This window comes from Monodon monoceros, unplaced genomic scaffold, assembly GCF_005190385.1.
Source record: "Monodon monoceros isolate NGI ecotype Baffin Bay Population unplaced genomic scaffold, NGI_Narwhal_1 Super_Scaffold_7, whole genome shotgun sequence".
NCBI lineage: Eukaryota > Metazoa > Chordata > Mammalia > Artiodactyla > Monodontidae > Monodon > Monodon monoceros.
Window position 1 is genome coordinate 66,043,733 of NW_021703784.1, and position 14,302 is coordinate 66,058,034.

The 14,302-nt window shown below is 44.2% G+C and overlaps 1 protein-coding gene across 1 annotated transcript in view; it reads left to right on the forward strand.

Annotated features, from left to right (window-relative positions):
• Positions 1 to 14,302, forward strand: part of SPON1 (spondin 1) — a 275,827-nt gene that overhangs the window by 100,647 nt on the left and 160,878 nt on the right. The window contains exon 4 of the mRNA XM_029208778.1: positions 12,526 to 12,599. Coding sequence (XP_029064611.1) covers positions 12,526 to 12,599 — 74 coding nt within the window. The remainder of the gene's footprint in view (positions 1 to 12,525; positions 12,600 to 14,302) is intronic.

Here is a 14,302-nt window from a genome sequence, read left to right on the forward strand (position 1 = left end):
CCTTCCTTCCTTCCTTCCTTCCTTCCTTCCTTCCTTCCTTCCTTCCTTCCTTCCTTCCTTCCTCCCTCCCTCCCTCCCTCCCTCCCTCCCTCCCTTTCTTTTCTTTTCTTTTCTTTTCTTTCTTTCCATCCCTTTCTCCCTCCGTTCCTTTCTTCCTTTTACTTATCCCTGAAAATATATTCCATGACAAAGGCTAGGAAACAGGACAAATCATGCCCAGATTTTGTGGCCTCATGTGGTCCCATGTTGTTGCTCCAGAGTTCTGTGGGGATCCAAATGATTGTGGCTTACCTCTGATGAGCTCATGTGACATAAGAATGAGGTCAGATGCTACAAGAGGGGTGCAGATGTTGAAAAGAAGAAACATGGGACAAGTCTGGAGTGAGTCAAAATATAAGACCTAGGGGTGTCTTTTTTTTAAAGAGTCAACTCATGGGATGAGCGAAGAGGGGTGCATAGTGTAGTCAGCAACTGTCTTTTCCATAAAGAAAGCTCTGTCCTGGGTTTAACCTCTTCCTGGCAGACGTACCATCATCCTACTGATTCCCGGCTTTGTGAAGGCATTTTGAATTCAACCCAGATGGTTCCTTTTGAGACCAACAGTTGCCATCAGCATAGCTTGAACAAAGCAAAGCAGACTTAACTGGTCTTCATGCAGTGGGAAATGTTTCATGACTCAGACCAGTCATTGTTTGCTGTTCACTCAGCATGCTGGGTGGCTCTGGTAATATAGGAGAGTTTGTGCTTCTTGCCCGATTGTGGACATAGGGTAGACACTTGACTGTAAAAGAGTTCAATGACAGGTCAAGGCAATCCATGAAAACAGATCAGATCAACCCACCTTCAGTGTGTCCCGCATGAAAGGCATTGTGCCACGTGCTAGAGGGGCCACGAGGGTACAGCAAGACCCCTTCCCCGAAGAAGCTCAGAACTTAGTCAGAAGCCCCAAACGTAAACTCACAATGAGTTAAATGGTAATACAAGATGTTAAAGTGCAAGCACACGTCAAGAGTACCCAATGCCCGAATGCCAAATGAATGGTCAGGATCAACGGTGTTCTAGGAACCCAGAGGAGGTCAGTTCTGAAGGTCCTGGTCAATGAGACTCTGAAGAGGCCATGAGATGGTGACAGATGAGTGGGCTGTGACTGGGCAGAGAGGAGCCAGAAGTGCATTCCCGGTTTGAGTGGCATGGGCGGAAGCCAGGAGGGGTCGTGTGACACACAGTGAAAAGGCAGCGCTGAGCTCAGGTGGCCGGGGAAAGTGCTGTGGGGAGGGGTGGTCATGTCAGGCAGCTTGGGTCCTGGTGCTTGGGACTGTGGACGTTTAGCCAAGAGCTTGGACTGTGCTCTATAAGTGAGAGAGGAACCTTGGTTTAGAGAGGACCTACTGTGTGCCAGACCCCGTGCTGGGGTGGGGTGGGACAGGGAGGAGATGGAGACGGGATCATTAGGACTGTGGTACCACCAGTGCCTGATAATGTGCTAGAGGTGACGATTAATCCCCTAGTCGAGTGTAGGTAAATTCGATGGGTTGGTAAGGAGAGGAAACCTGTTAGGAGGCTTCTGCGGGAATTGTACAGGGAATGCATTTACTTTTCCATGCATGTCCTTGCTGGGGTGGGGGGGAGGTGGGACAGGACAGGGCGGGGGGTCCTCGATGAGTACTAACGGGCATGAAAATCATTACTCCTAACTCAGAGCAGTGGTTCTTGTAAAATCTCTCCCCAAAGCAATGCACATGCTTACAATTTTGCATACACTTTTTTTCTAGGAGTTCGAGAATCCCCTGCAACCCCTTTGTGGACTGTGAATCCCCAGCCGAGAACCGTAACCACGCCCCACACGCTCCCTGACCCCATCTAGAGGAGGGAGCGCCTCCAACACATAGGTCTGCCACTGTACAGGAGAACCCAGGGTCATAGGGAGGCTCCCTGAGGAACAGAAAGGAGGACAGGTAGCCTGTACTTAAGGGCTCTGATGTGTCGCCTGGATTGTTTCCTTACACCTGAGAAACGACGCTGCCTGCCCTGGCTTATAGGAACCCCCAGAAAGGGGAGGCAGCTGTGGCCACGGCAGAGTGGAACCAACTACAGAGAATAGTGACCTGTGTGAACCAGCCAGGAGGGAGCTTTCAGTGTGGCAGCATTTCCTCTAGCTCAGGCTGGGGTCATTTTATGGTTGCACCAACGCCCTGCACGGAGCAGGCAGGACTCTGCAAGGAACACCTGAGAAACCCAGGAGCAATGCTTCACCTTCTATTTCTTGTTTTCCAACCAAGACAGATTCTATTTCAGATCAGAGCATAGTTTGGAGAGAAAGCAGTTGAAGCCTTGGTGCTTGGAATAAAAATTTAACCTTCATCTTTAGGGAAAAAAAGGATATATCTTAGTCGGAGATTTTATGAAATGGAATGACAGTTATGCCATTTCACATTATCTACTATCATTCATTTCAGACCTAATAGAGGTTCTTAAAGGTTTCAAGGTCAGGAACCCCTTTGAGAAGCAGATGAAAGCTATGAACTCTTAACCAGAAATGTGCACACCACACAAAATTTCATCATCCTGAATCCTGTCTGCAGACCCCAGATTAAGAACCCCAGGTTCAAGCTTTGGCCAGATCCTCTGTTAGATTCCAGGCATGCAGTGATGTATAAGACACAGTCCCGGGGCCAGAGGGGCTCATAGTCTGGCGAGAGTTTATAGACGTGAAGAAGTTGGAGGGGAAAGCGAGGCAGGCACTGATTAGCAGTTTAAACGTATGAGACATTATACAGTAAAATCATGGACCCAACAATATTACAGAAACAGTGAACTGTCAATTGTCCCTTGACTACTAATACCCCAGGTGCCAGTAATCATATTACAAAATGCTGAAAAACATGCTAAGACTTACTGGGAAAAACAAAGAGTAATTTTTCAGGAACATCAAACCCTGTGTTTTTGTGTCCTTAAGAGAAAATGATTTTTTTTGCCTAAAGATGTATTGTGAGGTATTGCCTTCACCCCAGGCTCAAGGATTAGACATACATCTTTTTGCAAGGTTAAGAAATGCCATGGACAATTTAAGCCAGAGGGAGGAACCCGTCAAGGTTCAAAAGATCCTGAAAAAAATTGATAGTTTAGTATAAAACAATTAAAGGAAATGAGAAATGGTCTTGATCATTACCCAGAATGGCTTGTCAGAGCTTCCACAACTGGTACTATATCCTGCAGTCTATTTATTTTGTCCATGTGAGTTTATTTAAGATTTTTCCAACAGATGACAAATTTCCAGCCAATGACCCAGCAGGTACCCCTAAGGGTTTCTACTGTTGCCTCAGTTGCAGCTTATAGGCACGGCAAAGCCCCCTCCAGAGAAAAAAGAATATTTCCCTTGCCTGTGTTTTCCCATCAAACTCCCACTGCGCTGCCCCCCTTGCCCACCCCTTTGCAGCCATATCTCTCTTCAGACTGGAGTGTACTGGCAGGCCTGTTGCTTTCTTCCTAGTCACTGCGAACACTGTCCCCTGCACCCCATTGAAAGTTCTACCAAAGGGCAGCATAACCTCCCACCAACCAAATCCAAGCCCTCTTTTAAGGCCTCATCTGGAGTGTTCTTCTCCCAGACTCTTCTGACCAAGGCATCCTTGCCCGCAATCCTACCTAAGCCCTTCCGTGGCTCCCCAAGGCAATATCCTGGTCAGCAGAACCTGCTCCGCCTTACCTTTTGAACTGTCCTCTTCTGTACTCCCACAATACTTTCTTCATTCCTCTTTCTATCAGGTAGTCATGCTTTTGAGAGCAGCATTCATTAGAAAACTTGACCAACGATGGCTTCAACAAATAAAGGTTTATTTTTCTCATATAACAAGAAGGTTGGAGGTAGGTGACTGCTACCTAAATGATGTCATTGACAAGTGACAGCAGTTAAATGATGCCAGAACCAGTGTCTCTGAGTTTTTTTTTCTTTTCCTCATGGTCACAAAATGGCTGCCTTGTTTCACAGATTATGGTTGTAATCAAGGCTGGAAAAAGAAGGACAGAACAGGGTGGGTCATTAATTTCTTTTATCTGGAAAGCAAAGCTTTCTCAGAAGTTCTCCCCTCCATGCTGTCAACCTTCCCTTATGTTAATGGGACCACATATGAATCACATGCTCCCTTCCCCAGCTGCAAGGAAGGATGGGAAATTGGGAACAGGACTATCCTGATTGGCTTAGCTGGTACTACCCCTCGAAAAATGAGTGTTCTACAAGCATGGCAGATGGAAGGAGTAGATATTGGGTAGACTCTACTACTTGCTATGCAGTATTCTGATTCATATCTCTCAGGCTGTCCATTACTCAGTGTCACACATATTATATCTTGTTCATCTTTTTTTTTTTTTTTTAATTTATTTTTGGCTGAGTTGGGTCTTCGTTGCTGTGCATGGGCTTTCCCTAGTTGTGGTGAGTGGGGGCTACTCTTCATTGCAGTGCGCAGGCTTCTCATTGCGGTGGCTTCTCTTGTTGCGGAACACGGGCTCTCGGCACGTGGGCTTCAGCAGTTGCAGCTCACAGGCTCAGTAGCTGTGGCTCACAGGCTCTAGAGCGCAGGCTCCGTAGTTGTGGCACACGGGCTTAGTTGCTCCGCAGCATATGGGATCTTCCTGGACCAGGGATTGAACCCGTGTCCCCTGCATTGGCAGGCGGATTCTCAACCACTGTGCCACCAGGGAAGCCCTGTCTTGTTCATCTTTTACCTCCAACTCCTAACACAGCTTCATGGCATCTACTCTGTTAAATAAAAACATGAGTAGATGAATGTCTGTCTGATTTTAATGACTCTCACATCTAAATTAGTTCTTTAGAAACATAACCCAGTTTTATCCTTTTCTTTTTACATTTCTCTTATGGTATGAAAGTCAATTCCTCATTATTAATTTTCCATTGGATTTTTAGGGGGTAAAATTTCAAGTTATAGAGTAATAGTATTGACAAGACATATGATAAAGATGAGGTCTAAGACTGGACAATAATAAGAGAAAATGGAATCATAATAAGCTTGTTATCCTCAGGGTCATTCTAAGAAGAAATAAACTAAGTGCTAAAACTAGTTTTCCTCTAATTTTTGTTAAAATCAAAACCAGGGTTTTGTAGATGCAACTTTGTTCAATAATGTGAATCAAAACCTCCAGAAATCCAATGACCATACAAGGTTGGGGATGGATCGTAGTCTTGTTAAGAACCTAACTGACCTCTTAGCCAGATTCTGGTCATGACCTAAGCTATAAGTGTACGTACAGCGCTGCATAGAGCTGATTCCCCTGATTCAGGTTGAGAAGTCTGCCCAAAGCAGATGGTGGCATTGCTTCCAAGGCCCATGGATGGTGGACCTTCCGAGGAACTCTTAGGTGTGCAGCTCTAACTCCTGCAAAGAACTCATCCCTGGTTACAGACTCAGCCTCTGGGACTCCAAGTCCAGTTTCAGTGCCACCTTTCCAAGAAATTATCATTCCTACCAATAATTCCCCCAACTCCACCTCTGGCCACCACCTCATCCCAGTCAGAAATGGCCACCTGCCTGAGTCAGGATCACACTTGTAGATGATTCTCCAGTTGGGGTTCTAACATGAATTTATGAGTTTCTAGAGTCATTTGGGATTGTTCTGTCTTAGAGTGTGGCAGCTTATCATAAGCACAGTTTCTTTAGAATGGCATCACCTGGCCCTCATCTAAGCCTATGGCACCAGTTTTGGGTCCAGTCTCAAGCCTGGTGGATTGCATTAATGTCAATATCCTAGTTGTCATATTACACTGAAGTTTTGCACATTGTTAGCATTGGGGAAAACTAGGCAAAAAATGTACAGCCTCCCTGTATTATTTCTTAAAATTGCATGTGCAGCTACAATTATCTCAATAGAAATTCCAAAAATTAAAAGATAAAATTCTTCCTTGCCCCTTCTGTCTTTTGTTTCAGTCACGGGGTGTCAGATGGGGAGTTGCAGATGCGGAATCAGTTAACTTACCTCCCTCTTTGTCAGTTTTCTCATCTGTAAAACAGGGATAATATTAGCGTCTACCTCATGGGGTTGTTGGGAGGATTCAATGAATTAATATCTATGAAGCACTTAGAAGTGTATTTAACTGTTAAACAGAAAATAAATAAAAGATCTTGTACTCAACCTTCTCTTTCTGGTCTGGATCCAGTAAGTTACTAAGTGCTTATAAATTTTTCTACGACGTTTCTCTTGGATCCTCTATTTCCACTGCCCCTCTGCCAATTCAGACCTTTGGGGTCATTGCCTCCTCTTGGAGCTTTGCCAAGGTGAAGTTAGTTACTGCCCTTCTGCGTCCTGTGGCTTCTCCTTTATTGCACTCAACATTGATTTCCTGTTTCCTTTTTCTGTTTCTCTCTTTCCCTGTTGGACTAGAAGGTCCTTACTGGAAGGCACCATCTCTTACTTGTCTTTGAATCTTCAGCTCCTAGCAAAGTGCCTGACACAAAATAAGTGCTCAGTAAGTGTTTCATGAATGAGTGATAATTGAGCAGAAATAATCTCCTGGCAGCTAGATTTTTTAGAATTTACTAGATTTGCTTCTTTGCAGTAATGGTAGACAACTGTACCAGTCTCTCAACTTATAGTTTTGTGACCTTACTGTTGGACAGCCGTGGAATTCTTGTGAGTCCCGTAGATAAAGCCCTGCAGATAAGCTTTCACTTTTCTTCTCCCATGGGCACATTACCATGAGCTGCCAGGAAGCCTGTTAACTCCTGGACACAGCTCCATTTCCTGAGATCCACATAAAACCATATAAAAGATTGGTTAAGAGTCTGGATCATGGAATGCACCCAGCTTCTGTAAATATTTGCTGAGTAACATGAGACCATGATCAGATTAGCACTTGGCATCCTTGCAAAGTAAAATAAGGCAGATAGCCTCAGTTCCTGATGATGTTACCATTGCTATGACTTTAATATTTTATTCCTGCACCCTCCCACAGAATTGTTCTTTCATTGGGAAAAGGAAATAGATGTTATTTGTTATAAACTGGATCACTCCTCTGGAAAACATCCCTGAGATCAGAGACAAATTTTGTAAAGTACTCCAAGAAATGTTCAGTAATAGGGATTTTACTGGAATTGGGAAGAAGGTTGGCAAAAGTAGTCTGGAGACCGCAAACCTGAACTTCATTTTAGTCATTCATTATCTCTGCCTGAAGCAGTTGATCAAGGTAACGCCCTCCCTCCTCCCTCCGTAAGCAAAGGAGACAGACCTGACATCAATCATAATAATAACTTCTATTTATTAAGTACTTTTATGTGTCAGGCACTTTGTTAGGGGCTGGTGATTTAACACCAGCAACAATAATGACTACCACTACTGAGTATTTACTCTGTGCAACATGCATGTCGTAAGGACCTTACATGAATTATCCCTACGTGGCAGTGACCCAGCCCCTGAGGACCCATGTGTATTCTTAATTCATTTCGTGGCCTGATCTCTCCCAAGTCCTTCAGTTTCTGAGGTCTCCTTGTCCCTTTTCAGTGAGAACAGGGATCGCAGGCCTTTTCAGCGCTAGACAGCAAACCTACAACTTAGCCAGCTCTAACTTTATTCCAACAGGCAAACTCCCCAAGGAAAAAGAACAGCAAATGAAGAAACTCATCAGACAGAAAAGAGCAGAGCATCTAAGAGATTCAGGATGGCGTTTCTGGAAATGTTCCACTTTAGGTTTAAAAGGAAACTTTTGAAATGATTAGTAAGTTATTTAGAACCTCAATATTCTGAAGTTTGAGAAGCTAACATACTGAGAAATTTAATTTAGATTTCCTTAACACGTTCTTTCATGATAAGAGAGCATTCAGTATATCAGTATATAAATGCTATGCAACAGGACTGCCAAATTGCAACACAGAATGGGAGAAATTTGTCATTTTGAAATGCTGAGGGAATTCTTACTAACAGCATTCTCGTCTTGTAAAGCTATTATTTTTCTGAACTATAATATGATTTATAAATCTCTGCTGAGTTTTATACTTCTGAGGGGAACAGACTCGTAATGAAATGTATTTTCTCAGAATATAAAATTCTCTCAGGAGTTGACCAAATGAGGAGTAAAAAGAAACATCTTCTGCAACCAAGTGTTCCAAAGTCTTGGTCTCTGCTGGCATGTCTGTGGGTGAATGTTGGCATTCAGAGTTCTGGGCTCAGCTAGACTCTCTTCTCATGCCACACACTTTCCCTGGGTGACATCGGCCACTCTAAAAGCTTTGATCCTGACTTCTGCCCCAGTGACTGCCATATCTATCCTCCCCACCCCTCAAGTCTCTCCTGAGTTACAGGTCCCTGTGTCTAACTACCCCCTACGACCACCATCATGCCCTACAGATAGCTCAATCTCAAACTCTTTCCTTTCCAAACTCTGTTCCTTCTACTTGAATCCCAGGATTGCAATGATACTAACAACTATAGAAATAAGTAAGGTACAGTTCCTGCTCTCAGGAAGCTTATAATCTAGCACAGGAGATAGAAAAGTAAACAGGCAATTATAATACAGGTTAATAAGTGCTGGGTAGGAGAAGCCCAAGTGGCTATGGCTCTCATAAGGAAGAACATCCAGGCAAGACATCAATCTGAAGGAAGTAACGTCTTAGTTGAGTATGAGTTAGGTAACTGAGAGAGAGAGAGAGAGAGAGAGTGTGTGCATATGTGTGTGTGTGTGTGTGTGTGTGTGTGTGGTGTATATTGAGGAATCACAAGGAAGGACAGAAGGAGTCCCATGGACAGGAGCCCAAGGGTGTGAGATCATGAAGACAGGTATAGGATATGGTTTGGGTAGGGTGCTCAGGAGGGACTGGATAGAGATAAAGCCTGATCACCAGGGCCAGATCAGAACAAGCCTTGTATGCCACATTGGATCTGCACGGAGTTTGAAATCCAAAGGGCACGGTCTAGAGGGTTGGCCAAGCTTGGACATGGGGATATATGCTCGTCTTTTCATGGAGAGCTTCAGGTGATCATGACCCAGGCTCCGGGGAGACCCACGGAAGTCTCAGCTCTCCACTGTGTGCTCCGTGAGATGCTAAAATAGATCCCCCCAAATCAATTCGAGGTTACATTTTATAACAATACGTTCCTCACAGTGCAGTTATACTCTTTATAGGTAATCGTGTTTAGTCCTTACGAGCACTCTGAGCCTCAGACAGACCGTGGACTTTGGCAGTAGGTGGGAGGCTTCACACCTTGAGCATGTTACTTAACCTCCCTGCATCTCAGTCATCGCCACCTGTAAGATTAGGGTGAAAATAGCCACAAACCCTCATCTTAATCCCTCTGAAAACAAGAGCATTTTGATAAGTTTGCTGAACTTGACCTAAACTGACGTGAAGCTATTTATAAGTTCTATTTACTCTCGTAGTATGAATATTGTTACATTTTGTGGCAGAATTTGGATATGTTTGATCATGGGGATGTTAATGGCCTATTGCCATCTTAACTTCCTAATATTTGAAAAACTCTGAATTCAAAAACACATCTAGCCCAAGTGTTTTGATAAAGAGCTTGAGGATGTGTAGTATATGTAAAGCAGAAGGTATGTAAGATGATGTACATGAAGGGCCTCCCTAGCACAGTGACTAGCACATAATAAGGGCTCAGAAATTACAACTGTTACCAAAAAGAGGGCCAACTTGACTTTATAAAACAAGGCATGAAAGAAATAGAAATATCTTAAAGGAAATATGGCCCCTCAAATATTTATAATGATAGTTTTGGAAAATCTGGGGGTGATTTAATTTTTCTAAGCATCATCATGCCTTTATATCATAGGGTTTGCCATTATTCTCCCACTCACAGCAGGAGGAAGAAAATTCAGAGTATTTGTTACCAGTGCTAGCAAAGACAGGTGATGGGAGATTCTGGGAGAGGAAACAGCACAGGTAAGGGTGTGGTGGAGTGAAAGAGGTGTTCAGACAAGGGGGATAAACTTTGCATAGCCTAGAACCCAGGGAGCATGGCACAAAATGCCAACAAATAAAGCCAGGGTAGTGTTTGGGGGAGGTTTTTATGAAGAGCCTTGAATACCATGGTAAGTTTGTACTTCATCCTGTAGTTCAGGTGTTTTGTTTGTTTGTTTGTTGGCCGCCTGGCATGCAGGATCCTAGTTCCCTGACCAGGGATCGAACCCATGCCCCCTGCAGTGGAAGCACAGAGCCCCAACCACTGGACTGCCAGGGAAGTCCCAGATCAGGTGTTTTCAAACCATTTTATCAGGAGACCTTTATTGAAACAAAATTTGATTTGCATGGGAGCTCCGTGTACTGCAACCATATACCAATCCATTTTTATTCTGTGGTCCAAAGGCTCTTTTTTTTTTTTTTTGCGGTATGCGGGCCTCTCACTGTTGTGGCCTCTCCCATTGCGGAGCACAGGCTCAGCGGCCATGGCTCACGGGCCCAGCCACTCCACGTCATGTGGGATCTTCCTGGACTGGGGCACGAACCCGTGTCCCCTGCATTGGCAGGTGGACTCTCAACCACTGTGCCACCAGGGAAGCCCCCAAAGCCTCTTTTAAAAGGGCAGAACTGATCATCTCATTCCTCATGGCACATTTCCCAAGGACTTCTCATCAAGCTTGGAGTAAAATGCCATCTCCCTGCAGGCTCTGGGCGATGTGGCCCCGCCCACCTCCCCAGCTCATCTCACACCTCCCTGGTTTAGCACTCGTGGGTTCTCCAGTGAGCTGCAGCCCTCCCCACCTCAAGGATCTTACAAAGCATGCCCTCTCCTTTGCTTCTCCATCCCACTTGCCTAATTAGCTTCTAGTCATTCAAATCTAAGCTCAGTCACCTTTTCTGGGAGGAACCTTTCCTGGCTTGGTCAGGAACCCTTGTGATACACTCTCCCACACCCTGTGGATGTCTCCATTCATTAACTGAGGGTTTAGTTGTTTGATGCTTTCTCCCCACTATTCTGTCAACTTTGAGAATGGGAAGTGGCCCCATTTGTCTCGTTCGTGACAGTGTCCCTGGCCAATGCCTGGTCGCTAAGCACACCTCCAGCAATTATTTGTTGAAAATACACCAGCAAATACAACAGGAAGACACATGGGAGAGGGGGCTGCTTTGGGTTGAAGTGAGGTTGGAACCTTTGTTTGAAGCAAGAACGTGGGGCCTGGGATACTTCCCACTAGGCCTACTCCTTGCTCTCCACAGGGGTCCCTGAGGCAATTTCACTGGGGAACATTCTGGAAGCACTGTGGTGGGTGATGGGATACTCCAACTAACAGAAGGCTTTGTTATTTGGCTTTGAGGCGAGTGTTCTCCAGAGTGTTCTCTTGGCCCAAAGAAACATTCTGCTTGATGGTCAACAGAATGGATAAATAATCATAGTAGCTTGTGTCAATAGGAAGTATATTTCATTCAGTTATTTCAACATCTCTTCTCTCTTGGGTGGGGAAAGACTGTAAAAGACATTAATAGGCTGGCCTCAATTTTACTTTTTTGTGAAAGACTGAGTGTACAGTAGACATTTCTTTGGAAAGTCGTTTTGGCCTAGGCCCAGACCATCGAGAGAGCCATCTCTGTGCTCTGCATGCAGATCTATGCACACTTGGGCCCATTCCTGGGTCTGCGATCATGTGACACAGGGCAGCTTGTGTGACTATCCCTGGTTCAGTGTGGTCAGCTGTGATGAAGTTGAGGACTCCCTTTATCTGTTAAACAGGGAAAATCAAAGTGAAAATTACCTTTTGATTGGGTAACATTGCTGAAGAAAATCAATAGAAATGGCTCAGGATCCACCGGCACCATCTCAATGTTGTGTTGTGGACTTTCAAATTACTGGAACACTGGGTTTCAGGCCTCTTCAAGGCCAGCTGAAAATAAACTGCAGAGTAGTATGTCTGTGCAATCCTAGATTAAAGAGAAAATATATGCTGGCCAAAAGCAAGTCATTTTTCAACCTCAAAATATTCTTTCCAAATTCTAAGATCCTGTGTTTGACATGTTTAAGAGGGAGATATAACAGCTGAAGTTGTCTTTGTTCAGAACGTAGGAGATAGTTTCGTCTAGTCTTTCAGGAAAGATATAGAATGACATTTTCAGAACAAATCAAAATATATTTTTAGGGTTTTATTTTCCCCTTCAGGAAGAGAAATTGACATGCTTTCCTGATTTGAATTTATTTGATCTATAAATGGCCTCAATAATTTGATACGAAACGAGAGTAAATGAACCACTGAGAAAAGTTATTGAAAATGCTGTTAGTTCACCTTCCTACCTTAATAATAATATGAGCGCCACCAACACCACCACCATGACTAATCTTTGAGTGTTTTCTAGGTATATGCTGAACTCTTGGCGTACATTTTCTTATTTAGTTCTCATAGCAATCCTGGGAGGTAGATATTATTCTTAATGCTAGTTTTCCAATGAGGAAACTGAGTCACAGAGTGTTGGGGGCACTCCCCCAAAGCCACACAGCTGTAGGTGGACAAGCCGGGATCTGACATCCCCCAGACTTGCCCTCCTCACCATGTGCTTGTGTCCTCTTTCCCCACAGGGCTAGCATCGTACAGAAACGCATCATTTATTTTCAAGATGAGGGCTCTCTGACCAAGAAACTTTGTGAACAAGGTAAGGATTTGTGGACGTGTGGGTGAGAGAGGGCTAGAGAAATGGAAGGTGGCTCATTGAGTCCAAGGATTCAGCTGCAGGAATTAAGGCAGTTGGGCTTTCTGAGTTCCTCTGGGTTTGCGTCCTCACGTAGCTCCAGTTTTTAATCTGGCTGTGTGCTGTGGGTAATTGGATCTGCCCTAAACTCTAATTACTCAGCTTGATTCCCTGGATAGGAGATATGTACCTTATATTGATGTCGTCGTCTCCTTATTTTTGTGAAACAGTGATTATTCTGAAGAGGTTCCTTGGAATAATTCACAGGACTTAATTAAGGAACACACAATTGTGTACCTTTAAAAAGTCTGTTAACAGTTGTCTGGAGTAATCACTAGCAGGAACTTTTGGGGCACCCAGGCAGGAAGGGGGGGATTTTCTCTAGGGAAACGGGGATGTCAAGGGGGCATTGACATTGTGATCTCACCTCATTCAAGGATCTCGTCCTTGGGTGTGCAGGCTCGTCAACTCCCTCTCCTTGAAGGTGTTCTAACAAAGCTTATAGGGACCAAGTAGACTGAGGAGGTTGGAGCAGAGTCCTGGATTCAGATCCAGCTGACTTTCAAATCCTGCCTCTGCCCTTCCTCGTCATGCAACTTTTTTTTTTTTTTGCGGTTGTGGCCTCACTGTTGTGGCCTCTCCGGTTGCGGAGCACAGGCTCCGGACGCACAGGCTCAGCGGCCATGGCTCACGGGCCCAGCCGCTCCGCGGCATGTGGGATCTTCCCGGACCGGGGCACGAACCCGTGTCCCCTGCGTCGGCAGGCGGACTCTCAAGCACTGCGCCACCAGGGAAGCCCTCGTCATGCAACTTAATGTATGTAAAATAGTACCGTGCCTCCTTGGTACATAGTAAATATATATATTGATATGTATATTGCTATGTACACATACATATATACACGCATACCTACATATATACACATACATATATATATTATATATGTGTATGTGTTAGCTATTGTTATCTACAGCCCAAAGCTTATTTAGTAATCTACCATGAAAAATTAAAGTTTGAAACATCCAAATGTGTTTAGAAGTCATTAGAGAACTAAATAAACATGGAAAATGTTCTGAAATTATACATCTTCACTCTTTAATTTCTATTAATTTGTACAGACTTTTTTTTTACATTTAGAACAATTTGCGTTTTCAGAAGAAATCATTCTATTTCTAGCAAATCGTAAGCTACTAAGAAAAAGAAAAGTTGATAAAGGTCTTCTGGGAAAATAATAATAAGAGCTAATTTTTTTTTTTAGTGCCTGCTACATGCCAGGCACCATTCTGAGCACTTCACATGCCTTAATCATGTAACCTGCATAACAGTCCTATATGGTAAAGACTATTATATCATACCTATTTTATAAATGAGAAGCCTGAGACATGAGAAGTTTAAAGAGCTCACTCAGCATGATACAGCTAGTGGGGGAGGTCAGAGTTTGGACCTAGGAGCCATTGCCCTAACCACTGCCTTTCTATCAAAGTGACTACCTCCCAATTCAGTAGCTTGGATTGTTACTTTGGGTAGATCAAAGCATAGGTCTCCCTATAGATGAGCTGGAGCAGAAACTAGGTCCTATGTGGAGGACTTCTTGGAGAGCATGGAAGGAGCTAAAGGGGAGAGAGTTGGCTGCCCTGCATTACGGTCATGCCTGCCAAAGGCGCCAG